This window comes from Berghia stephanieae, chromosome 13 (genome assembly GCF_034508935.2).
Source record: "Berghia stephanieae isolate SIO BIC M18660-M18661 chromosome 13, UCSD_Bste_1.3, whole genome shotgun sequence".
In the NCBI taxonomy this organism is placed as follows: domain Eukaryota; kingdom Metazoa; phylum Mollusca; class Gastropoda; order Nudibranchia; family Aeolidiidae; genus Berghia; species Berghia stephanieae.
The window spans coordinates 35,374,112-35,399,589 of NC_088372.1; the positions used below are offsets into that span (position 1 = coordinate 35,374,112).

The 25,478-nt window shown below is 39.6% G+C and overlaps 1 protein-coding gene across 5 annotated transcripts in view; it reads left to right on the forward strand.

Moving 5' to 3' along the window:
• The window catches only part of LOC144958770 (uncharacterized), a 45,395-nt gene extending 23,752 nt beyond the window's left edge, over window positions 1-21,643 (forward strand). For all 5 annotated transcript variants that reach the window (XM_078890958.1, XM_078890959.1, XM_078890962.1 and 2 more), the window contains 7 exons: window positions 1,773-3,083; window positions 8,455-8,552; window positions 9,821-9,968; window positions 10,567-10,745; window positions 11,498-11,593; window positions 12,843-13,095; window positions 18,749-21,643. In XM_078890958.1, coding sequence (XP_078747084.1) covers window positions 1,784-3,083; window positions 8,455-8,552; window positions 9,821-9,968; window positions 10,567-10,745; window positions 11,498-11,593; window positions 12,843-13,095; window positions 18,749-21,294 — 4,620 coding nt within the window. In that variant the 5' untranslated portion in view covers window positions 1,773-1,783 and the 3' untranslated portion in view covers window positions 21,295-21,643. The remainder of the gene's footprint in view (window positions 1-1,772; window positions 3,084-8,454; window positions 8,553-9,820; window positions 9,969-10,566; window positions 10,746-11,497; window positions 11,594-12,842; window positions 13,096-18,748) is intronic.
• Window positions 21,644-25,478: the final 3,835 nt, after the last annotated feature.

Here is a 25,478-nt window from a genome sequence, read left to right on the forward strand (position 1 = left end):
GAACCCAGAACCTTCCAATCCGAACGCGAGTGTCATACCACTAGACCACATCATTGGACTCCAGCACTCAGATAGAGGTCGGTCAGTGTGTTTGTGTAAAAGTTCAGTAGATTTTTGCCTCCTGAATTGCGCAATTCTGACATTATGTCGGCAACTTTGTGCACCGCCTCTAGCGGCGGGTCTCGAACCGGTGACCCCCGTCGGTCACAGGTCGGATCTCGTTCCATTGGGCCACGGCTCTGGGAAAGATCTTATATTGTTTTGAGGTTTCGACTTTCCTCCTTGTCGTTATTGAGTATTATGTTCCGAACATTTATTTATCCCACCCCATTTTCGTTTTAACCACCCTTGACTGTCGTGCTATGGAGTAAGCTGATCTGAAAATTTGCCTGGAAAAATCGTCCTTCCATAATCGATCCATTAAACTGACCTTTCAATCCAGGGACTTTATGTGCAGGAACTCCTCGCGAGGTCCCAGATTTGAAAGTTTTGTCCAGAAATGGGGCATTTAAATCGATCAATAGTTGTTGATGGCCGGCTTTTCTGGCCAGAGTTTTTAAATACGAGTTATTAGGCATTTGGCTCAATTTTAATTTCTACCCAAGCTGTACTTTGTTATGATGTGCATTCGGTTTCACGTTGGTCTTTGTTTCATTGTCCGCATTACAGTCTCGCAGGCGCTTAGCCTTGGGCAATATCCCCCTTCATGCCTTGTCAAATTAATTTGTCTTGTTTCTGGTCAAAGTTTGTGACATTCTTTGTCTTCAGCCAGTTTTATCTTTAGGTCTTGACACTGATTTCCTGTCCTCTAGTCATTTGTAGCAATGCGATATTTACGATAATTCATTGACTATTGACCTATTGTTTGTATATTGACATTGCTGTATTTTCAACAACATCCCTTGGATTTTTTCGTAATTTTACAAATTTTAGACAAGTTTCATGGCCAAAAACGAAATGTTATGGGGTATTACGAATTTTTAAATACTTAAATAATAATATTAATAATAATAATTTTTATTTTAAGCTGCATAACCACCAGGTTGCAATAATGCGTACACTAGCCGGTTTGTAATTTTAATCAAATACCTCATTTTGGCCTAAGGTTTATCATAAACTCTTTATATGTTGGACTCTTTAATTGGAACTGATAATTCGTTGAATTATATTTCCAACAAGTCAGTTTGTATCTTATGATCGGCATAGATGTTATAGAAGTTAGTTTTATATTCCGTATTATTAGGTAACATTGAATAGCTATGTCATTTTTGCATTAGATTTGGGCTTGAAAGACGGGCCGATAGATTTTCCTCCTTTTAGACAAATTCCCATTATCATCACTGATACCCTTATATCTGTTTTCCGAGTTCCTTTTTATCTTTGTCTTAAAGTGTGATTACTTGGTTTGTCCTGTTTTGATGATAATATAGGCCTTTAAAATGTTTTGTGCAATGGACAATTCATAAATGTTTCCAAATAATAAATTCATGTCTAATGATAAGGATGGATTTACTACACTATTAGTTGTATTACATTACATAATACAAACCTATGTTCCTGTTATTTTTACTCTTTGTTTGTGTTTGATCAATTGTCCGAGAAATTTTCCTCCTTTTTGGCAAATTGCCATTATCATCACTGCTATAGATAGAAGGAATTCGACGTCACTCAGGTCTTTGTTATTTTTTTTTTTTTTTTGCCATCTATGTTTCCTAGGACAAACTTCTCATTCTCTCACATTTTCATTCTTATTTCTCTCTTGTTTTCCTCAGATCAATTCCTTATGGCAGACTTGTCGACACGGGAGAACGATGTGTACAAAGCTGCGGAAGGTCTGCTTTCTCTGGCTGACCCTGTAGTATCTACTTGCCCGCCATTGGGCGCTAATATGTCCCCGTCAATTGCTGCTTTTGTTGCTCCTGCAACGACCCAGCAGCGCCAAAGTTCATCGATGGCACTTTCAACGTCAAATGAAATTCAACCACCGACATCATCATCATCGTCGACGACGTCATCAGCTCCATTACAGACTAACTCATCGTCATCATCATCGTCACCAACGACATCACCCATATCGTCGTCATCATCAGTGCCATCCAGTTCCACTTCTACCGCCCATGAGATGACAGCACCGGTAGTCCTTGTGTCGGCTGCTCAATCCCCTGCCGTTGCAACTATGGTGCTACCAACTGCACAGTCTCATTATCGTTTTAGTAATTCATTACCATCACCAACCCTACCCCAACTGTATAGATTGCCATCTGGCACTGGCATTACTTTGCAATCCCTAGGGACCCAACGGATTCTTACCACCCCGAACGGATCTGATACATTTTTCAATGTGCCGGCTGTTCCTTTCCCCGCCATTTTAAAACGTCCCCGATTGCCCAAAAAAAGCAAATCTCATGACCGCCGTGAAGCGAACGGTCGCGAATCTTCAATCCCATCACATTCTGGCAATGGAATCAGTCCACCCACAAGCACAAGTTCTCCAATGAGTGGAGAGTCCAATTCTGTCGTGCCAAATTACGCTGACTGTCGTGCATTATCACATCACCCTGATGCCCCCCAAGCTTCGTCGTCCCCTTCAACGCCAGTATCGGCACCCCACTTATCCTCGCCATCGTCGTCGTCATCAGCACATCATCAACTTTCACATCCAACAGCTTCCATACTCATGGCCCACCCGCCCCCTGCTTCTTCCACGATTCCCGTCACTCTAAATGCTATGATTCCCATTGTAATGGGCGGGACAAGTTCCGCCACAACCGGTACTTCCGGCCCATTTGCTATAACTCAGAAAATTTTGACCTCACCGAAAGACATCATTGAGCAGAGTGTAAGCAATGCCAACGCTTCGTCTCGAGTTGGAGGGGATCTTAGCGTTTCTTTGCCCACGAAACAACCGCAGTCAGATGGTGCTACTGTTCAAAAACGAGCGAGAAAGCCACGGAAAAAGCCAGACGAGGCTGCTAAACCTAGAAAGGGTAAATCTTCCCCAAAAGCCACCGGTGCCGATTCTGACAGTCCCGAAAGGAATGTTAGCGAGACTGAGGATGGGGAGCCAGAGAAAAAATCTAAGAGTAAGTGTTTTTTTTCTTTTCTTTCTCCTACCTCGTTTCTCTTCCCTGTTTCAGTAGCATTAACCTTGACCAGATCAACTATAAAACAAACGCCACATTTGTCTCGCTCATGTTGTATTGATGAACACAATTGTGTGGCATGTGCCTTTTCCATTTGAGCTAGAATTTTAGAGAGTCTAGATTTATGTTGGATGGTAATGACGGTTTGGGGAATGTCCGGACCATGAATCCAACCAGGTGTCCGTGATCACAATGGATGCGATACTAGACGTCTAATTCTACCAAGAAAAAGCGCAAAACAAAACAGGCGCACGTATTACAGAGGGATAGTTGGCCAAAAGACTCGTATTCAATTGTCTTTTGATTAAAATGGCCCTTGTTCTGGAGATTCTCAGACCTGTGCGTGTTTGCCAAGATGAGAATCCTTTTAATTGATCGACATTTGAAGCACGACTCAGTGTTCTGGCCGTATTTAGAACTCGTGTTTTTCATTTTCAGATATGGCGGGATATGTGGTCATCAGGGCTGAGAAAGGGAGAAATTTCCGCCTAAATGTTGGTTTATCTCCGCCTATCACCGTCACAATTCCGCCTTTTTCAATTTTTAAAAAAATGATTTAAAAAGACTCGCCACAACCACTGCATCAACATCCCTACCACCCATTGCAATAATACAACCACCACCACATCATCTGTATCATCCCTACCATCACTACTACAACCATCACTTCATCATCCCTACCACCACTACCGCTACAGCCGCCACCGCATCACCGTCCCTTCCACAAATACATCATCATCAATACAACCACCATATTATGTTCTAATTACACTTTCAACTTTTGAAATTTCTGCGGGTGGTGTCGGAGATTGCCGCGAGACAAATTTAAGATTGCATCTCCGTTAATTTTAATGAAATTCCAACTTGTATGTTATAGTCGCTTGGATGGTCTTGGTCTGCGCGCTGAAAAATGTCCTCCTTTTTGTGACCAGTCATTCTCACCCCTGGAATCGTTTAATTTGATCGTTAATTAACGACCTGTTTGTGTGTGGATTACCTTGGGTCGTCTCTATAGATTTGTTTGACAGGTTTTTGTTTGTGATTTCAGAGACCTCATATTTAATAGGGTGATAGTTTTATCTTGGATTCTACTTCTATTCCCTCTTTGAACAGTCTTTTCTGCCTTACTAGTCTTCTTCCTCTTATTTTTACTAGTACTGAAAATGTTGAAAGCTCTGTAACATCCGGAATAATGGTATTGATAATGATAATTGTAATAATAGTAATGATGATTATAATGGTATTATTATTATTATTATTATTATTATTTATTATTATTATTATTATTATTATTATTATTATTTTATTATTATTATTATTATTATTATTATTATTATTATTATTATTGTTATTATTGTTATTGTTAAGCATAGAATTATAATAATGCTTATTATACGATTCTTTCATTTCTTTGTATTTATTAAACGAGTTACTTTTATCGTGCCAAATCAGCACAACAATCTTGGGCGTTTGTGTTGTTGCACGATAAAGATATGAATGAATACGTTTATTCCATCCCTCCATGTAAGATATAATAGATATTTCGTGACAACTTGTATGGTAGTAGTACTTGGATTCGACATAATTTGTATTTTTCTCCATTTGTTTAAATGCCAATTTGACACACACTCACACATAAAAGTAAAACGTTGGATCTGTATTCATGCGAACCAAAAGATTATTTAATCTCAGAATATTTTCGCACATATTCTTGGTGTGAAATATGGTATAACCGACAGTTGATTGTTCAACACGTTCAAAGCAGCATTCAACGATTACGTGTTTACTAATAAATGGTGTTTTCCGATGGGTGGGGTGGAATAATAATTATACTTGTTATAATGATAGTGTTGATGATAATATTGATATATAAATAGATGATATATAGCACCATGAGAAGGTCAACCAAAAGCGTGGGTTCAAAGCTGATGTGGTAGTATCTACTTGTTTTTAATAAAATGTTAATATAATATACAACAAATATCCACATTTAATTTCTCACAGATGTATCGTGTAGTCGTTCCCTTCCCTAAATAGGGAGAAATAGTGTGATGTCAAAAACAAAAAAAAAACAACTGATTCCAATCTCATCGGAAATGTAAGGCCATTCTTCTGGAGGGCTAGTATTTAATTTGTGTAATCGATCTTCTGTTTACAGAGTGCGGCATCATATGTTCTAGTCTAATAATATGCTTGTCGCCAATATAGATAATGTCGTACATCCTCGCTCTTTTCCGTCCCGTTATCTTAAGAATCTGCCGCCTATACATCCTGCTACTGGGATAGCTATGACACTTTAAATTTCGATATGTGACCAATTCATTACTGGTCCTCCGAATAAGCCTGGTTACATACCTACCCACTTCCAAGGATTTTGGAACCTGGGGAGCAGAAGATGTGAAGTAAGTTTTACCTTTCTGCCGTATTCCAATATTGGATTTAGTTGAGTAATGAATGTATTGAGTGAATTCATGCTTTCTACAACGATCTGCTATTCTGCTATGCTTTATGAAACGACACATTATAACTTGATACTTAACACATCACCAGTGCAAGATTTCGTTGTCGAACTCTTGTTTGTCAGGTCGTTACGCCCTAGCAACTTAACCTTGTGCGTGTTAAGGTCTGTACGTGCATTTATTCGTGCTTGTGTGGGTGGGGTACGATCTGGATGTCCATTCCTTCTTGTATCGGTCACTCTTCTCATCCTTCCAATACTGCAGGCTCTCACTCGCCTGTTCCCTCTTCACCCACTCGTTCCTCTTCCAAAGTTTAAGGTAACGGTACAGGATCGCGTTCACGACTCTCTCGCTCGTATCTCTCATTGAGCCCAGCATCGCGGTTGTTGTCGGCACAGGTGATCTCGAGTCCCTGTCCCCATCTGGTTTATTTACTAGCATACTCTTGGTCAAACGCGATAAACCACCCATCTTATCCGCGCGCGGTCCGACGTTGTTTCAAATGTAGACGCGCTATTAACAAAATTATGATCGCACCACACCGCCGCGTCGAGAACATTGAATGTTGTACCATAATAAGTGAGGGGCAGTAGCTACACATTTTAACCTTTTATTATGCCTGTATGTCAGATTTCTCGACCTCGCTCAATCAACTGGCCTTAAGTGACCCGACGATATTGACCGAGTTAACATCAGGCTACACAATATGGTGTATGTTGTGTATATAATATTATATTTATGCTGCGTATAATGCGGTATTCGTATAGATTTATACACACAGACCGCTCAAACGAGTTTCCGCGAGGCCACAAGGTTAGCCTAACCTTGCCACTGTTATGTCACGAGGCTTTTAGAGTTGGCTAAGGTGATTTAAGGTCAGGGCATTTTATTCGACGTTTCTGGTCGACCAAGCCTTTCCCGACCTTGCTAAGTACATGGACTATTGCTTAACGTTGACAATGTTGTGTAGCTTAAACAATATTAGCATTGTTCAAGTTTTGCTGCACTTGCTTCCATGCAGCACAGTCGATAAGCTGAGCTCTGCCTTGGCCTTCGTAAACTGTGATCACCAAAAAGTAGTGAGTTGGTGTTAGAGGTGCTCAAGGAACACATGATTCCATTCGCTGAGCTTTTGATTACAGCTCAGGCTTACGGCTCTTCGTCGTGGAATACTCAGGGATTGCCTTTGTTATTTATTTTCCTCTCTATGTCTTGTCGGGTTATCGGTTTTAACTAGATTTGTTATTACATTTTCCGAGTCACTGATTATAACTAAACTCCCTTTTGTATTTTTCTTACTTTGTCAATCGTGCTCGATTTGCCTTCGTTCTTTCGTCTCGTCCTCCCTCCGAGAGGGAGGCGGTTACATGAATGCATTTGAGAAGGGGGGGGGGGGGGGTCTTGATGATCGTTTTTACTTGCAGCTCATGCTCTTGGTATGGAATGCAGTTTGTGTGCAGATTTTCAGCAGTTTGGTTACATTTGCGCTATTATAGTTCATTTACTGTTGTACAAGCTGTTATAGTCCGTTCCAAGTCCCTTGCGCACGGCATATCGCAAATTCCTCCAAAGTCACGGAATATGGTGTCGTGAAGTTTTGCATCTATATTATAAGACACGCTACGAAATTTGAAGATGTTCAAATAGTTCTCTCACAATGCCGATTTCCTTTGATCTTTTCGGCGTTACAGTCCAGATATGTTGAATCTCTTTCACGTGGTGAATATAATAATAACAAAGTGGCATTCAGTAACATAGCTTAGTAGATCATTTTGGATTGTTTCAAATAATCTAAGATAGGATTTATATAGATGGAAAGAAATTGACGCCACTCAGCTCTTTGTTATTGTTTTTGACCGCCATTTTTAGGATTGGTTCTTACTAAATTCTATCAATCAGTCTATAAACGTTGTATCCGTCTGGTGGATGTTGTGAGAGTTTTACCTAAACGCGCCGAAAACAGGTTCATTGGGCTTCATGATTTATTTTTTTTCCTCGTGGAGATCGCACATATTGGACGACAACACAAGCAGCCCGTTCGGCGCGTTAACATTTTTCAGACAAAGACAATATTGTCATAGACCAGAGGGATCCGCTGAATGTTTATGTCAGTCTTCACAGGACGGGGCAGGTTTCATATCTGCCAAATCTTACAAATTTTAGACAATTCCATGGCCAATTACGAATATACGTAATTGTATGGAACATTACGAATTCTTTATTCGTCAATAGTGATGATGATGGTGATAACTCTAATGATATTGATAATGATAATAATAATAATAATAATAATAATAACAATAATAATAATAACAATAATAATAATAATAATAATAATAATAATAATAATAATAATAATAATGAAGCGTTTCTACAGAGCCTAAGCATGACGGTGTAATGTTGAAGTGATCATCAATGTCAAATTGTGGTTGTTCGTACAGAAATTGCTTATTTCCTTGTCAAATGACTAAAAATTGAGGTTGTGTGAAATAACAGATTCTTAAGGTTACGGTTTGTGAAAGAGCGAGGATGGGTGATCATTGTTGATGGCCAGCGTATATTTAGACAAGAAAATAAGATGTCACGGTATACATCCCGTCCTCCGGTATTATAATAGTGGTTTTACACGTCCAATGAGATTGGAACCATTTTTGTTTTCATTAGACTTTGCTATAGATTAGTTCAATGTTATCATGGAAATAACTAACAAACGCACACTGTTATCCATGACAACATTAATGTCAACTTGCACTCATGAAATCATTCGTTTAGCAGACCTGCAAAAAAGGGCACGTTGGCTACGGATAATCCGCATTCTCCCCATTGTAATGTACGTTTCTTTTGCTCTCCAGCGTATGTTCCAAGTTACGTGTCAGATGAGAGGTGTGTTGTATGTAAAGACAAATCGACGGGAACGCATTACCGTGCCATGACGTGTGAAGGATGTAAGGTGAGGCAATGGGCATGATCTATATTAACTTTCCATATGCTCGAGGTCATTGGTCACATTGCAAAATGTGCTCAAAGTGACCCACTTTATGAAAAGTATTCACACCTTTTTAAATATCTCACATCACGATTGGTCGTTTGGTTCAGCTTGACATACGGGTATGTTTATAACTTTTGTAAACAACGCAGCGTGTTTACGTTTGTTAAGGAATATCCAATCGTTGGACAGCAACAAATCATGTGATTGATGACTTGGTTGGACAAAAACATGAATAAAGATCGCTCCCATTAACCAGTAGATTTTTGACCAATCAAAACATGGAATTTGTGACACACCTAGTAACACGTGCTCGGATAGATATATCGTTGGTTGTTTATAAACAAGAACGTGGATGATATCGTCCTCTCTCTGACCATTGTTATTAATTATTATTCTAAAACCACCAAATTGGTGACTGACTCGGTGTCACATGATTTTCTCGATCATGTTATAATAAACGTTTCAATTTACACTAAGTTTTCTGTGTTGGTTCTAAGATAAGATAAGATGAAGAAGTTTATTTGTCCATATTTGGAAATTTACATTGGGTATTGCCATAGGCTAATGCATTCCTGACAATAATTAAGTAAATAAATAATAAGAAGTAACTTAATTACATGATGTCACGATTATATTCGGCCAGAGACAGTACTGTTAACGACCAATTACTCATTTTGCACCCGAGCACGATGAGAGAATGTGAGAATGGTATATTTTCCGAGGACTCATCTGTGCGCCGCTCAGAGCGTGACTCGACCACTGGACCTTACCACACGAAGGCGATTGTTATACCACTTGACGGCAGGAGTCCTTCAGAGCCATTGGGCCCAAGGAGTTTATCCCGGTTTCTAAAACATGGGATGTATGTACTATTCACAAGGACAATTGCTTGCTACCCTTAAAGACCTTTTTTGTATAGCAAAGTACTTTCCGTCAGATCTAATAGACCCAGCTACCCAATTACTGCTGGTGGATAAGGGGTTTGAAAAAAAAAATCTCGACCTTACCCAGGAAAGATCGAGGGTCACTTGCGTGTGAAGTGAGTGCCTTGCCAACTGAGCAACCCCAAGCTCTCTGTATTAACAGACTTCATGTTTTATATGGTTACACATAGTTTTGTGGATTGGTTACAATCATACTGGTGGGCAGATCGTGAGTAATTTACTGAACGCATTCAATCATGTTTGTATTTTTCTTCTGTCACTCTCCCATCCCCTTTTCATCCCCAGGGATTTTTCCGCAGGGCTGTCCAGAACAAATACTATGAACGTTACGAGTGCAAGAAAGACAAGTCCTGTGTGATAAGGGTGGGCGCAAGAAATCATTGTGGGTACTGCCGATACAAGAAGTGCATATTAGGCAAGATGGACCCTAATTGTAAGTGTTTGATTGATGAGGGCTTCTGGTAGGGCCTTGTCCTTTATATCTCCTTACCTTTTCTCTGTGGCTTAGAAATAATATGGCTGTGATCATTTTTGTTTTTGTTTTTTGTTTTTTGATCGATATAGACGGGTATTAGTTTAGAACGTTTGTGTGCGTTTTCCAGTGTTTTTATCTTTTGTGTCTTATGGTGGAGCTTATTCCAGTTGTATTAACGACTGTTTGCTACCCTTTGGTTAGCACCAAATTTTTTTTCCGTTAGATTTAAGGGACCCAGCTACTTAATCACTGTTGGGTTGACAGAAAGGTCAATAGAAAAATAATTCGACTGCTCACGGGGTCGATTCCAATCCAATTTTATTGTGAAGTGAGTGCCTTACTTATTGAGTGTATTGAAAGAAACTGCTTTCAGACGGCTAAATATAATCTAATTTGTCCAAATCACTATGGACAAAGTCACCCCATATTACAGTTTTTAAAAACTCCAGGCATCAACAAACAAAAAACAGCCTCCTACCCCCCCCCCCCCCTCACTAAACATTTCAATGTTTATTCATACTTAGATTTTGTATAAAATATAATTTATTTTCCTCAGCTGTCCTCAGTCCGCGACAGAGGCGAAATCTACGTATCTTGATCGAGACGAATCGGGAGATAAAAAGAAGGAAAATGAACCAAGTTCTCTCCAAAGAGGAGACAAAAAATTTGAATCGGATAGCAGACGCTTTCAGAGCTTCGGACACACGGGATTTCTACGTTTTCTCTGAAGATTTTGTAAGTGGACGATATTTACTCGATGAATTCCCAAATTTACTTTGCATAGATAACTACAGTAGAATCCTCATACTCGCCACCTCTTGTTTGTCCCAGATTATACTTTATTTATTTGTGTTTCATAATGGCTAAAGACAACTTTGCTTAAAGTCAACCACTTTTCTGGTCCGGCGGTGCCGGCTTATTTGGATTCCACTGTTTATAAATATAATATTAGTTCACAATTTTCTCCTTTTCGCTAGTATTTTCACGATCTCAATCTCATAGGCCCTGACCGCTTTCTACAGATTATCCGTACGAACATTTATTTTTACAGACCATAAATAAAGTCCTTCCCTACACATCTCATGCCCAAACAAAAGATAAATAGACAGAAAAAAAACAACCAACAATATTATTGGAAGTGACAATTATGTCTCGTCCCACACAAAGAAAAAAAAGACTGAGACAAGAAAACAAAACAGAAAGACAAAATTAAAAAACAACACAAACCAAAATAAAAGAAAACAAGCAGTTAAAAAGTTGATTAGAACTGTATAAATCAATCTACAGACTTTTGTAAATGACATTCTCACATTGTTTTCTCTCTCTCTCTCTCTCTCTCTCTCTCTCTCTCTCTCTCTCTCTCTCTCTCTCCTCTCTATCTCTCTCCTCTCTCCTCTCTATCTCTCTCTCTCTCTCTCTCTCTCTCTCTCTCTCTCTCTCTCTCTTTCTTTCTTTCTCTCTCGCTCTCTTCCCCCTCCTCCATATAGGCCAATGGAACGATGGATTCCGAGCAGTCACGTGATATAAGCCCCAGTGTCAACCACGCCATCAAATTCATCAATTCGATTCCGGGAGTCGAGAAGGTAAGTTCACACACTATAGCTTACTTACTACTTATTATGCAGATGCAGGGCTGCCAACTGTACAAACAATCTTAGACTTTTTATGTGTTGAGGTTGGCAGCCCTGCAGATTAGTTTAAACCTAAACTGAAAAACTTACTATTATGTCGCTCGCAATATCCACTTAACGTGCTCTCAAAGTCAACGTCCTTCACAAGGGGTCCCGAGCCTACAGCAAAACGTACATTCCTGCCTGCCATTAGCTAAGCGAAATTTGTAGAATTCACGACATTGATTTTTGGAAGTTAACCATAACAAACAACTAGATATCTACAATTTTTATGTCCTAAAAATTACGAATTTTTAAATTCGTCAAGTAGGCAGGGATGCACTTTCTGTGTAGGATAAGACATGACTCTTGTGAGGCGATATTACAATTGTGGTTTGTTTTAAAGGTATTACTCGTATTAATGGCCCCTTCTTCAGCTAATAACACAAACAGTTCAGTTGTTTTTATTGGCTGAAGAAGCCCGATATGTCCCGTATTTTTTTCTTCTCGGAACTATTATATATCATATCATAGATTAATTATTCACATATTCATTTTTGTTTATTATTTTCTACAATCCATAACTTCTAGCGGCCCAGATTTTATATTCATTTTTGAGTTGTTCTAGGTGGGGTCTTTTGATCTCCCATGGTGGGCAGGTGGTCACTTGCTGTGTCTTCTATCCCCTTATATCTGTTGTTTTCTGACCTTGTCTTGGAATGAGATTACTTGGTTCCTGGCCCTAACCGGAGTCCTTGGCTAAGGGGGAAACAGTCAAAGGTATTGTGTTAGTTTTGGGAGGTGATCTTTTGTCCCTTGTAAATTATATCTCTGTCATATTAAAATATTTTGCTTTGAGCATATCTTGTAAACATTTGGGCGTGTTCCACTTAGTAGGATCCTGTGCTGGTGTCTAGATGAGACTTTTAGGTGTATCAAACTACACTGAAGTGCTCTTGCAATATACTCCTGTTCCCTATTTGAACGAATACTCCTTTCTTTTTCTTACTTTTTCTTGAGTGCTCTTACTGGTAATGCTATAAAAAATATTTGTTACTATCATTTAGTTTTCCCCTAATTGAACCTAAATCGCAAGCGCGTTGAAACCTTTCAAATACAAAACAGATACAAATTTTGGGGTTGTTGGGAAGCACGTTTAGAGTGATGAAACCTTGAACATGTGTTTTGTAAATGTGTATTGTGTATGCCTTCCTTCATCTAGATTAGAAAAACGGACTTGTCGCTGCTGGTGCACCAACATCTTTTCGACGTATTTGTGCTGAGGATGGCCAGGATCTTCGACAAGGGGAACAACTCCCTGCTCTTCTCCAACGGAGTCTTCAAGGAGAGCGACCTTGACACTTACCCCTGGATGACTGGGATTTTCCAATTATGCAAACGCTACGCACAGTTCGTCAACAAGGACGACACCGCAATACTGGGCTGTCTGGCGGCTCTTCGGTTCCTGTGTACTGGTGAGTGTCTGGTGTAGATTTCTTTCGTCTTTTGAACTGTGGTCAAACAGACCTGGCATATTGGAAATATGTCATTAAAAATTCGTAGTTTTTAGGAGATAATATTTGTAGTCTCTATAGTTAGTTTTATAGATCATCAATGTTCCCCCATGAGGATTAAATAACACTTCAAGATTCGTTCAAGTGCGTAACCTTTCACCAACTTTCATTTTAATGAAGTTTGAATGACGGCTATGTGGTCTAGTGGTATGACACTCGCTTTCGGATCGGAAGGTCCTGGGTTCGAGCCTCGCTTGGTCCTTGGAAAAGGCTCTTTACTCACATTCTCTCGCCGTACTCAGGTGTAAAATGAGTACCTTGCCGTTAACAGCGTCTCTGTCCGAAAAAATAATGTAATATCGCCTGACCGTCCTACATATTAAATGTTGCTGTTGTCCAGGGACCCTTTGCAAATGCGATTTGAGCACGTTAGTGGGTATTTGCGCTGTATAAAAGCTCTTTTATTTTAAAGATGCTCATGAAGTTTTGAAATTGAAGCCAAAATTTCGTAGTTCTAGGTAGGTCTGTGTCATTCGCTCGAAGTCGATTTTTTCACGTTATATTAACAGCGGGACAGCGAGGCGGAGCGTTCTTGGCTTCGTACCCGAAAGGTACCAAGGTCTTTCACCCGCCGCTGCGCTTTGTGGCTTTGAGCACGTCACCTCGCCCTAGCTCAATTTGCGTCGCTGCACTGTGGCTGACGCCTGCGGTAACCGGTCTTCCCTTGGAACAGAGACCCTTGAGACGAAATTTCCCCTCTGGGATGAAGAAAGGGAATTTTAATATTTATAATCCATTAAGCACATCCGGTGGATAAACATTTACGAGCAACGTTGTTGCTGTTCGATTGACTCTGAAAAATCCAGATTTCTGTCGTATGTGACGGGGAAGCACAAAGAAAGAAAGAAGTAAGAAAGAGAGATTAATAAAATCTTAGGATTAAATAAATAAAGACAATAATATATTCTGCACTCCTGAGGCTCCTGATAGCTCAGTTGGTAGAGCCGCTATGCGTGTAGGTAAAATATTCACAACATCCACCTCGGGTAGAAAAATTTTTTAAATGAGCACGAGGTCTCTTTTGGAAAAGAAATGTAATATGTATCGCCCTACAGGCTTATTGTCTTGTCCTGCATGTTTAGTGTTGCTGTTGGGAATCGACCCCTGTGTAAAGCGCTTTACAGTACGTTAATGGAATATTGCGCTATATAAAAGCGCAAAACCTGTCAAGTTAGAGTTAGAGGTCGATATTTGAAGTACAATGTTATCTATACAGATTGCTATGTTGAAGTAGCATTTTCTGGTCAATATTCACGGCGAATTTGGCCAGGAATGCCACAGTGCAGTTGTCGCTGTGTACCTTTTGACCTCTGGGATTAAGGTCACGAGGGGACAGGGCGACGTCGCGTGATTTGATCGGGTCTCTCTCTCTCTCTCTCTCTCTCTCTCTCTCTCTCTCTCTCTCTCTCTCTCTCTCTCTCTCTCTCTCACACACACACACACACCACACACACCCTCTCTCTCTCTCTCTCTCTCCACACCCCCCCTCCTGCTTTCTTTCTTTCTCTTTCTCTCGCTCCTTCGCTCTCCCACTCTTTTATGCAATCATCCACATTTCGATGAATAACTATTCATCAACTTCCCGGGTTTAATCAATCCTTACTAGTCGATAGTCATAGTCATGCTAATGTTAATTCATCGACATTTTGTTGATTCTAAAGTCACGTTGACTCTTTTTTTCTGACCCCCCCCCCCCCCCCCCCCCCCCGCGGTCAGCGGAGCAGTGATTGGGAAGCCGGGTCTGTTTGATCTGGTGGAAGGTACTTTGAATTAGACTAACGTCCTATCAAAAGGATGACAAGCAATTTCTATTGTCCGTTTCACACTGTATAAACCGGAATATACTCCGGCTTCATGGATCTTATTTTTTAGATTTATTTATTTTCTTATTTTTTTATTTATTTACTTATTTTTTACTACGTCCTTGCATAGAGGTTATAGAAGGAACGAAGGAATGAAATTGACGTCACTCAGCTCTTTGTTATTGTTTTAAAACGGCCGTTTTGGTGATTGGTTCACACTAAATTATAACAATCAAGACGAAGCGTTCAAAAGTTGCATACACTTTTGTGTATATTGGTACGTTATATCGGCTGACGGATGTTGTGAATATTATACCTAAACGTGTACCATCGACACGGTGTAAAGCAATGTACCGCACTTTTAGTTTGTGCTGACCATCCTTGACCCGCGTCGGCTAAGTAATTTTCGGTCTCGTATATCTTCTTTGATGGTTTCGGCAACACAAACCCTTTCCTTTGATCATGAGTGACCTCCCTTAGGTCATGCATAAATATCAATCAGAAAAAAAAACAACTACTGTGGCGCTCTGAGGAAACCCCCCCCCCCCCCCCCCCCAAAAAAAAAAAAAAATAAAAACAACAAAAAAAACAACAAAACACGTATTTAATATTTTGGCCAGAAAACTCGTCCTTCGAATATCTATCGATTAAGATAAAATGACTCGCATCTCGGCATCGGTAGAAGACTCGCTCCACACGCAAAGGGACCTAGATCGATCCCTATTGAAGTCGTCAGTACGTTTTTCTGACCCCCCCCCCCCCTTCCTCCCCTCTCCCTCCTGTCCAACCATCTAATTGAGCTTTTATATAGCCCAATATATCCACCAAACGTGCTCAAAGCGCTTTACAAGGGGTCTCTGAGCAATAGCAACTCGTAACATGTAGAACGAGACATGACTGACGCCTATTAGGCGACATTGCAATTTTTCCGACATAAACAACGCTGTCTACGGTCAGGTACTCATTTCACATCGGAGTATGGTGAGAGAATGTGAGTAAAGAGCCTTTTCCAAGGACTCAACTATGCGCCGAGCGAGACTCGAGCCCAGGACCATCAGTGATTCGGTAGCTGGGTCTGATTTAAGGATTAATGTGTAATGGACGTGATGCGTCCTATCTAAGAGGTAGCAATCATTTGCTATGATTGTTACATTTAACGCTATAGTAACCGGGATTAAACTCCGGCTCCCTAATAGGACAATTGGTTCTGAAGGATCGGATTACTGTGATGTATCGGAAAGATATGAAAAAAAAGCGTGTATGAAACAGTACCAGACAAAGTAAGCAAGAAAGACAATAAGTGTACAAGAAAAAAACAAACATCCCAAATAGCCAGGCTTTCCCTGGTATTTTCACTTTCACTTTTTTATACATTGGCTTGAACTTGTTTTCTACGCGTTTTTGCATATGACATCTTACACCAGTGCCTTCCCCCTAATTTGTCATTGTGATTGTGATGTATCGTGTTTCTTTCTACACAATCTGGGTCATTGTGCCATCCTAGCTTGCCCTTGTCAGGAATCTTGTGACCCAAACGGGACACTCTGACCCACTGACCATGCCCCCCCCCCCCCCCCCCTTTTACATTGCTGCCAACGTTTCGTAAAAAATGCGTATTCTTAACCGTTATCGTTCACTGTAAGCTTTCTGTTGTATAGATTTCAAGATCCTACACATTGTTCAATACCTTTTTAAACGTCATATACTCTTTATTTTTGTCCCCGGAACCTCGTGTAGGGAGTTCGATAAAGTGTTATTCATTGATTTTGGAAATCAATACTATTTATTCCGTCTACTTTAATGCTGATAGGAGCCACTTGGATCTTTTTGCTTCTAGAACCAATTTTCTTATTCCCAAATATATGTCGTTATATCCTGACCCATCTGCCTGTGCCATTAATGCCTTTTATCATTTATGGGCTGGATTTGTATATTTATTCCCTCCATTCAATCTATTTATATCGCCTATGAAGAGTGAGATTTTCTGGTGGGGATCCTGACCTCCCATAGCGGGCAGGGAGGTACATACTGTGTCTTCTATCCCCTTATATCTGTTATCCAACATGCTTTCTGTCTTTGTCTCGGAATGAGATTACTTGGTTTTGTCCTGGCACTGGCCGGAATCCTAGCTGGGAGGGAAACAGTCAAATGCATAGTTATTGTTTTGGGAGATGATATTTTTTTCCTTGTAAATCATCTCTCTGTTATGTATTATTATTATATTTATTTTGAATGTATAATGTAAGCATTTGAGTGTATTCCTCTTTGCTGGATTTTGTGCTTGTGTCCAGATGAGACTTATAGGTGATCTCAAACTAAGTACATTGGTGGTATGCTCTTGGAATCTACATCTGATCCCTATTTGTTCTCAGTTCCCCTTTGTCTTACTTTATCTTGGGTGCTTTAATTGTAATTCTATAACTTTTTACTATCCCATTTTCTTCCTTTTTACTGGCACTGATATAACCTAAATGTGTTGCAAGCGCCGTAAAACCCTTAAAAAAAACAAGAGTGAGTTTATTCATTAACTCTACCTCGTACCCCAATTCCGAATTGGGTTACACATGAAGAATCACGTCGTGACTGTCAGTTCACGTTCGACTGTCAAGAGGCTGGACGCGTTATTCATTAATTTAAATATCAATGATAATATTGCTAGTATGATCTTGTTTGTCAATCATCAAAATTCGAGCTTTTTGCGGTTTTCAAGATTTACCTATTATTTTTCAAAATACTGCTCATGGTCGCCACACGTTTGCATGGCTAGGGGTTGGCAGCACTGCTTTTACCTTGACACAGTAAGTAGGCCTATTAACAGCTACGTACATGCATGGCCTGTAGACTTACCGTGGACAGCAAACGAAAAAAAAAATCAAACAAAATAAAAACAATGTTGCCAATTTTCACTACACTATTTACGGAATTCAGTATATTTTCCAACCACCTGCTAAACGGAAACAAAGTAAGAAGCTACATAATGACTTTTTACTGGATTTCAGCGCTCAGAAAGGGGATGGGTTTATGTGTCTTATGCGTAAAAATTCGATAAATTTTGCCTCCTGACTTGGGAACTCTATAGAAAATAATCTGTATTTTCTTAGCTCGAAACGTTGTATTGTTGACATGGGTGCCAGTTTTCCGGTTCATGCCGGAATTCCGGTTTCACGATATCTCGAAGTCAAATACCTCCGGTTTCACTGTTTTGAGTAAAATAACCCAATAGCATAAAAAACGGTGATGAGTAAAGTTTAGGCCGTATTTTCAGTAGGAACATTTTCAGGTTTGTCAAAGTGTCGAGAATTTAGTTTCAGGTTTCAGCACTTCTTCCTGCTGCTGGCACCCATGAGAAGGTCCAACTTCAATAGTTGCCCCCCTCCCCTCCCCCTCACCCAAAATAATTAAGCATTAATATAGAGCAGTATCCATAATATATTATACTCAGAGCGCTTTACAAGGGGTCCCTAGGCAACAACAACACTTATCATATAGGACGAGAGATGACGCCTGTCAGGCGATATTATATTTTCTTTTACGACAGACACTACGCTGTCAACAGTCGAGTACTCGTTTTACACCTGAGTATGGTGAAAGACTGAGTAAAGAGCCTTTTCCAAGGTCTTTACTTTACTATGCGCCGCTCAGACTCGAACCCTGGACCCTCCTATTGACCCTCCTTGTGACGTACCACAAGACGACATAGCCACATCTATTATGTTGTCATTTCTCATATTATTTTATTATTCCTCATCCAGATAACATCACAGCGGACAAACCCGAGCCTATTAGTACCCTTCATGACAGAATATCAATGATGCTTTGCAAATTGTTGCGACAAGAGAAAGTCGATCGCACCGTCGAATTCTACATGGGCCTTTGTGATTTGGAGACCATTCGCGTGAAGGAAGGGATGCTCGTCTTGAAGTTGTCTCAGCTGGATGGATGCTTGGTAACTCTGGAAAAGACTTTTAAGGGATCAGACGTGATTCCAGTGCCGCCTGAAATGAAGGATGACAATAGATTTGTGAACGGTGTGAAGGGTACCTTCGACGTAGCCAAATATATTTTAAATCTGTACGTGCCAATAGATCCCCCTTCAAATCCATTGTCAGAATCACAAATGACATCTGCATCTACATCGACATTTTCCCTCTCATCCTCCTCCTCCTCATCGGCAACATTAACCACTTCGTCAACATCAACAATTTCGTCAGCATCATTAACCTCATCATCCTCATCCACATCAACACCCTCCACGTCAACAACGTCGCTTCCAACAACACCAGAAGCTGCTTCCGTATCCAAACCTTCCTTGAACGGGATCGAGGCCACGTCTGCCAAACGGCCCCTTCCCGCTGACGACCACAGCAAAATAGAACAAATTAAGAGACAGAGAAATGAAGCTTGGTTTCCCCTTAAGACAGACGGGGACGCAAACGAAGCCGATAATGTCACGTTAGAGCTGTATACCACCACACCTAACAACGAAACCTGTGATAGCACAGACAATTTAGTCACCCCGTCCCCTAACAACAGAAATCAAATACTGCATCCACATGCACCTCAAGACAGAAGACTTCATTTTCCATCAGTTCATCCAGTTGAAAGACCGATAAACTACCCTAGTTCAACCCCAGTCACATACATAACTCTATCAGGTTCAGCCTCCGACGCATGTTCATTTCATGTGAAGCACGAGAACCACACGCTTAACGGTGCCATAATGAACAAAATGCACGCCACCTCTCGGGTTCATACTCAAAACCTATTAAATGGACATCTCCAGATTTGCCCACAAAATGAGGATGAGCGGATGATCAGTCTGCAAAACGGGACTCCAATAGATAATCAAAGTGAATTGCCCCAAGATTTATGCACAAGACGCGTCCCTCTCATTAATGGGCGTACCAACATCAGATACACTCTAGATTCTCAATATGGACAAGAGCACGCTCATAATAGTGTGGTTGTAAACATGACCAATGGCCATGACATGTCAACGGAAAGAGGAAGGTCACTATCGTCTTTCCCCTCATTGTCAGCAGCTGCTCCGAATTCCAGTTTATATGTCCTCGCCCAAAAGGAGATAAGTGACCTTAAAGGACAAATATTAAAGCTAAAACGACCCAACCTGTGTGAGACACAAAGGCTTCGCAGGGAGAGCTATGTTGAGTTGGAACAACGCAATACCCCACATTTGCTTTCCCTTATCGAGTCAAAACATCATGTTGTAAGTGACGCTCAAAATAGTAACAATCACAATCAAGTAGTAAATGAGTTGATAGAAAAAAGCGAAATGCTAGAAAAGCGTTTACTTGAACTTACCCGACATCAAGTCGAATCAAAAAGCGAAGAGATTATGCACAGACGGGAGCTCGAAGCTCTCCGTATGTCGCAAGGGAATCAATTACAAAATCACCCATCTCATACATTATACGTTCACGAGGGCCCAAATCGTGACCATATGAACAACGGATTTTACCAGAATCGGTCAGCATCGATGGATATAGAATCCATCACTGATCGATCACCATGCTACACCGTCCTCCGTTACCGACAATCCTCATCTCCCACATCGCCATCATCATCATCCTCATCACAGGGTAATATTCATGACAATGGCTTTGCTCAGCAATCGAGTCGAAATAGTTCAAATTCTAGCATCATTAAAGCTCTACAGCAACCGCCTCAATGGAGGTTTTTTTCGGACGGTCAAAATATTGTTCAGCCCACGTTTGAACGTGAACAATTAGGTGCCCCGATCTTTTCATCCACCGGCCAAGATGTTGGGTTTCTTTTGTCCAATGTCAAAGCCAATATACAGTCTATTCGTGACGACGAGAAGGCTGAAGACTTGACAATCGCGTCAAATCGCCGAATCCATCAAGCGTCTGAGAGAACTAGAACCGCAAGCTTTAGCGGTTCCCTTTCAGAGGCCCGTCTACAAAGGAGATACTCCGGGCCTCCATCTCTACCCACCGCCTCCTCCTTGACCAGCCCGTCATCTGTACCCACCGCCTCTTCTTTGACCAGCCCGTCATCTGTACCCACCGCCTCCTCATTGACCAGCCCGTCATCTGTACCCACCGCCTCCTCATTGACCAGCCCGTCATCTGTACCCACCGCCTCCTCATTGACCAGCCCGTCATCTGTACCCACCGCCTCCTCATTGACCAGCCCGTCAACCCCCAACGCCGACAGTTCTAGCCGCTCGTCCTCACCACATCCAAGTGACAGTAGTACGTCTGCCCACAAGAGTTTGAAAAAACGTTGGCTTACGCGCCATAATATGAAGGACTAGAAAGAATTTTTTAAAACCCAACTCGGCAGCAATGTAATTGGAATCTTGTGAGGTCCCCTGGTGGACCAGGTGGTTGATCGTCCTGTCTCTTGTGATGTTGTCTGTGATAATTATGTTTGATTTTCCAAATACAGAGCTGCCAAATTGTGTTGTTTATTTGCTTTTTTCTCTATTTTTTTTTGGTCAGAACATATCCTAACAGGATTTTCAAAACTTTCCCCTTTGCATTTTAAAGTGATATAGTGATGCCCATACAAGCAATATCACCAATCTTGAAGTTGTTATTTTGTTATTACAAAGACTGAGGGCGGGCAGCACAACGTTGGTTTCATCTGTCTTACCCCCCCCCCCCCCCTCTCCCCCCCCCCCCCCCCCCCCCCCCCCCACTGCCCCTCTCCTTGTTCGGATTGACACCAGCAACTTGTTTCGACTGGATTAGAAATAAAAACAAATGGACATTTTATGATAGACATGTTTTCGTTGTAAAATAACTCAATTATTTTGCATGATATTGTAACTCTTCTAATGTGACGTTCAATTTGTAACAATTGGAGTGAATTCATTTTGCTGGATATCTTGTAGAAGTGTCAGTGTTGGACTTTTCTAGTCACAAGTACTATATTATACTGTTCTTGGATTTACTACTGGTCTCTTTAGGACTGGAATCTTGGTCTCTCTATGTGCGTGTTAGCCAGAGCTCGAACTTTTTAACATTCTATCCTCCTTTTTACTGGAGATGCTACTGGACAACCGTAGCAGGAGGTCAAGTACCGTGAAATCGTTAAAAGCAAAAAGACAAATATAGATATTTATTTCTCGAAGTTTCGTTCTTTTAATTCAGCACGGCTTAATCCTCATCGGCCATGGGGAGCATAAGGCATCTGCTTCTACAACCACTCTACTAAAGTACTCTTCTCTGTCGTTTTATACCGAAACCTCAAAACGCTTAACATTATCACCCACCAACCCATGCCGTGCCAAAAGACTCATAGAATAGTCACATCCACTAACTATAAATGAGGACATAAATTTATGGAAAAGATATGTTTTCAGCTAATTCTTAAAATCTTCGACGCTGCTCGCGAGTCTTGCTGACAAAGGAAGCGAGTACACCATCTCTCCTCACTGTCTCCCCTCTTATCTTAATGTAGCCTCGGTGATCAGTCTCCTTGCTAACCAGGAAATTGAGAAAACAATTTTGGACTTATCTACGGTAAATCAACTGAACAAAAACAAAACAAAAAAGCAACCAAACAAAGACAAAACAAAAACAAGCGTTTTGCGATATTATCTCCCTATTCAAGAGCATGATGTAAGTGGTATGCCATCTTCATATTCAGAGGTCTTGACTGTATTGTCCATGTTGGTAGCAATTTTATGAAGTAATCATTGAAGCGCTCTGCCCGTTCTGATTTGTTTTGGTGTGATGGCAGTAATTTTCCCTACTATCAACTTTCATCAAACCGTTCAGGACATAAAACTGACATGGTGTGGAAACAATACTATTTCCTATTAAAGTTAAAGAAAATATTGTTGGATGTTTATTCAAGTTCAAGGTCAACCATAATGTCTTTCAATGTCTTTGGACTCAAAATGAAATTCGAAATTTGCCATACTCTGAAAAAGAAAAACATATTAGAATTTGGCAAAAATACTCGTCCGTCAAATATCGATTAAAATAAATGATCCTCATCTTGTCAAAAACTCAAAAACAAATCTTGGACATGGCAGTCTTCCTTGTCGTCCCGGGTTTGAGTCATTTTATTCGGTCGATGTTTGAAGGACTATTTTTGTTGCCAAAGTTTTAATAAGTGGTTTCTTTTTATTGTAGAAATGTGATAGAACAAGTCATTTCGTTGGGTGGTTTACAACTAGAACTATAAACCTTTACCAAAGATTTCCAAGAGGTCTCGGGGTATCATTGTGATCTATCGCCGTGTAAGGTAAATTTGGTTTCTAGCTCAAATATAAGTTATTGCTTTGTCAACTGTGTCACAAGACAGCTATTCTATAATATATCATCAACAAACAGTCTTTCAAAATAAGTAAATAATGTTAACAATTTAACTTATTAATTATGCGAATATAAATGTTGTATTTCGTATTGTGCGTGTGTAATTCAATAGTGTCTCTGGTTTAAGATTTTGGTCATATTTAACTATCAATATATCTAAAAAGGTGGGTTGTTTTTCATGGAGGTATCTTCTATTCAAAGAATGCCTTTCACTTGCATGGCGGATATCATGTCGTAGATGTTGCTGATGTCTTGATTCATGAATCTGTTTCGATACGTTTTAAATAGTGAATTTATTTTTAATGCAGCATTGTAAATTTGCCATTATTGTTTTGGATGTTCATGTTTCTATTGAAATTGATAGATTTTGGATAAATTGGGAAATTAATTGAAACAGATGAATGGCTATGGCATCTTTTCATTCTCTATTCTTCCCTAGGTGTCTTTCGTTTTGCGGCAATCTTTCTTTTCTCAGAGACAGTATTTAAGATCTTACTAAATTGCGCGGGTGCAGAAATTCCAACAAAATAAAACATGGCGCATATTGTTTTGTGTTCGCCTTTCTATTAAAATTATCTCAGGATTCCATCCTAACTTACATTTTGTTTTGGTTGACACCATTTGAATTAATTATTCTCAGAGGGGAAAAACTAAATTTCTGATTGACATCTCTAATGCTGGATTCCAATGTCTGTTGTTGGTAATTGTTTACAAGATATTAAAATTGTAATGGGTTTATGTGAGACCTAGATTAATTTACAATCATACAACATACAGGAGATGATGATATTAATTTTGTTACATGTTTTTTCGACATGGCAAGCATGACTCAAGATCGCCAAAATCTTTCTGATTTGCCACTTTACATATTTTAGTCAGTAACGGGATTGCGTTTATGAGATTTTTAATTTGCGTAGATTTTTAATAAAAACGTAATGAATTTTATTTTGAATTAAAAATAACATTTGTTTTAAGCTTTTGACAATTTCAGAATATTTCTCAAAAATTAAATTTTACTTTTATGAAATTCCTAAAAAAAAAGAAAAAAGAAAAGACCATTCTTGGAAATTTGATGGCGCCTCCATCGTTTTTTATTCATTCCATATACTGTTGTTATACCATTGGCTGAACTTAAAATTCTAAAGACTTTTAAGGTGACTAATCCCATATTTTGAAGTACAACTTATTTATCATTTAAAATACATTGTCGAATCCGTACTTGGGCCTTATTTGAATTGATTTATTCACATCAGATTGGAATTTTTAAAGAAGTTTATGCTGATATTTTGATTTTACGTTAGAAATTGAGATGGCCAATTTAAATCATACTACATTATTTCTAAAGCATTTTTAGATCAGTATAAATATTAGAGTTTACATGTTTTCAGGACATTTTAAATGTGAGCAGCTCATTACATATATACACGAATCCTCAGGGAAATTTTACTTTTTACTTTCTTTAATCTCCATACAAATGTTGTATACGTAATATATTTTATAATAGTGCTAATTAAAGCATTTGCTTTGACATTGTTAAATGGAATAAATCTGGCAGCTGTCACCCCATCAAGGAATATTCAAAATCATACAATGTGTGTTCAATATTTTAAAATTAATTTTGAACAAACACTACTATCATGTCGAAGTGTATTGGACAACTGGTGCTTTAAATTTCAATGTAAAAATATGACATCATATTTAATTTAATTTTCCATGTCGTCTGTAGAATTGAATTGTCGCAATCATGCTAAAATTGCTTTTAGACTATTCATTCATTCTTTTACTTCCATGTCATTAAATTTCTTTTTCTTATTAGAATTTTGCAAAGTGCTGGCATACGAGAGTAGTTGAGTAGATTTACTACATGTCACATACACGTTTCTTGGGCTTTTATTTTTATTTTTTTTAGTGCAATTTGGCCACAAAAGCTTTGAGTAAATAAATGGTTAAAATTGTTATTTTTGCAATAAATATATATTCGACCAAACTGAATGGCATTTCATCATTTGTAAAGTGATTTAATGTGACAATTCATAGAAATATGCTTATAAACTTTACTTACATTTTGTGCCAGATTTTTTTCTCCTTGAAAATTGGACTTCCCCATACCACAAAATATACAGAATTTTGTGTGTGGATGGGGGGGGGGGGGTGTCCTTATAAAGCGAAA